Source organism: Populus alba, chromosome 17 (genome assembly GCF_005239225.2).
Source record: "Populus alba chromosome 17, ASM523922v2, whole genome shotgun sequence".
Lineage (NCBI taxonomy): Eukaryota > Viridiplantae > Streptophyta > Magnoliopsida > Malpighiales > Salicaceae > Populus > Populus alba.
This window is the reverse complement of record NC_133300.1, coordinates 20,980,539-20,982,291: the sequence shown is the minus strand read 5'-3', so window position 1 is coordinate 20,982,291 and position 1,753 is coordinate 20,980,539. Positions and strand designations below refer to the sequence as shown.

Genomic DNA, 1,753 nt, shown 5'->3' with positions numbered 1-1,753 from the left:
TAGTCATCACAATGTTCATCACTTTAGTTTTCATATTTCCTTGGAGGATGAGCTTTTTAAGGTAACAACATTGTACTTTTCTTGCAATCATTTTCTTTTAGAACACCATGCATTATATGAACAAATTGGCCTTTTATGGGCGAATACCGTGACCAAATTAATTGTATTCTCAAATTCTGTGTCAACAAGTACCAAACAGAAAGTTGGCATGAGTCCCCATGTTCAATTACAAAAGAAAAACAACGTCCTTTATATCAGCTTCATAAGATTAATTAATTATTATTTCGAGATAAAAAATAAATATAAAAAATATTTTAGAAATATTTATTTTATAACTCAAATATGTTTTATATTTATTGTTTTTAATTTTTTTAACTTGGAATAGCTAACAAAATAATGCCTTACATGTCCATTAATAAAAAATCACTATCAAACTGGTATGCATTAATACCAAAATAAGACCCACAGTTCATTAATATATAAAAACTCAACACCATCACCTTTTGTACAGCTGTAGTCTAATCACCAACGAAGTTCTAATAACCACCCAAATTTCCCAAAATCACCAATAAGCTATATTTATTATTTTTCACTTATTTCATCTCTATATATATATTATATTTGTTTTTAACATCAAATTAAGAAATGACACAAGCATTATGATTATCCTCTACACATGAAACATAATAATATGGGGGCATATGAGGATGATAGAGATAGGCCATGGAAGCCACAGGATCTGGATCTTTCTTCTGATCTCCTGCTGGCTTCTTCGGCGGCTCTTCTTTTTTCTTCTCAGGCTCTTTTGCCGGTCCGACTGTAACTATATCTGTGTGACACAGCTTTCTCAGTTTGCCCACTATGCAGACTGGATCAATGCCCCCTGTCACTGTCAACTTCTTCTCCTTCATGTCGATGGATACTGAATCCACCCCTGCAAATTTGCATCACAATTTAAACCACTACTTTTTTTTTTTTTTTTAAATATCATAAATACTTCCAACGTTGATCTTGACTTATTAGATAACTAATGACCATACATGTATGTAGCAATAAATAAATTCAATACCTGCAAGACCAGAGACTGTCTTCATGGCTTTTTTCTTGGCTTTCTCATCATGCAACTCCACTTTCAACACAGCTTTCTGCAAAAAAATAAGTTCATGTAAATTTTGTTATGAATCAATATCAAGATGATCAAGAAACAGTAATCACTTGAAATCAATACCAAATAAACTCTATATATATATATATATATATATATATATATATATATATATATATAGAGAGAGAGAGAGAGAGAGAGAGAGATGATTCTCACCTTCATTTCCATAGCTTAGAGAGTTGTGATCGGAGAAAAAGTTGAGATCAAACGGTATGTAAAGAAAGTTTGAGGTGAAGAGGTAAGGCGAGAGGAGGAGCTAAAAAAAACTCGGTGATGAGGTGAAGAGTTCTTTGTGTGGGGTTTAATAGAGGGATTGAGGAGAGAACAGTGAGTCAAGCTGAGGACAGTGGTTTATGGTCAATAAACGTAAAATTGTAGGACCCGTAAAGGAAATCACATTGGTGTTTCTGGCGTGGAAATTAATTTCGTGTCTAATTTGTTCACCGAAAAATAATTTTTTAGTATCCTACAAAATAAATTAAAAAATAATTTTTAGTATTTGACTATATTATAGAAAATAAGCTGAAAAATAAATTATTAATATTTTTTTAAGTTTATTACAATAATGAGAAACAAATATTATAAATT

General features: G+C 31.1%; 1 protein-coding gene across 1 annotated transcript; it reads right to left on the bottom strand.

The window, feature by feature from the left end:
- Window positions 1–444: 444 nt before the first annotated feature.
- On the bottom strand, window positions 445–1,481 carry LOC118037106 (heavy metal-associated isoprenylated plant protein 39). Its single transcript, XM_035043002.2, has 3 exons — window positions 1,322–1,481; window positions 1,070–1,145; window positions 445–934 (listed from the first exon to the last, which is right to left on the bottom strand). The coding sequence occupies exons 1-3, from the start codon at window positions 1,331–1,333 to the stop codon at window positions 639–641; spliced, it is 384 nt and encodes a 127-aa protein (XP_034898893.1). The 5' UTR covers window positions 1,334–1,481; the 3' UTR covers window positions 445–638.
- Window positions 1,482–1,753: the final 272 nt, after the last annotated feature.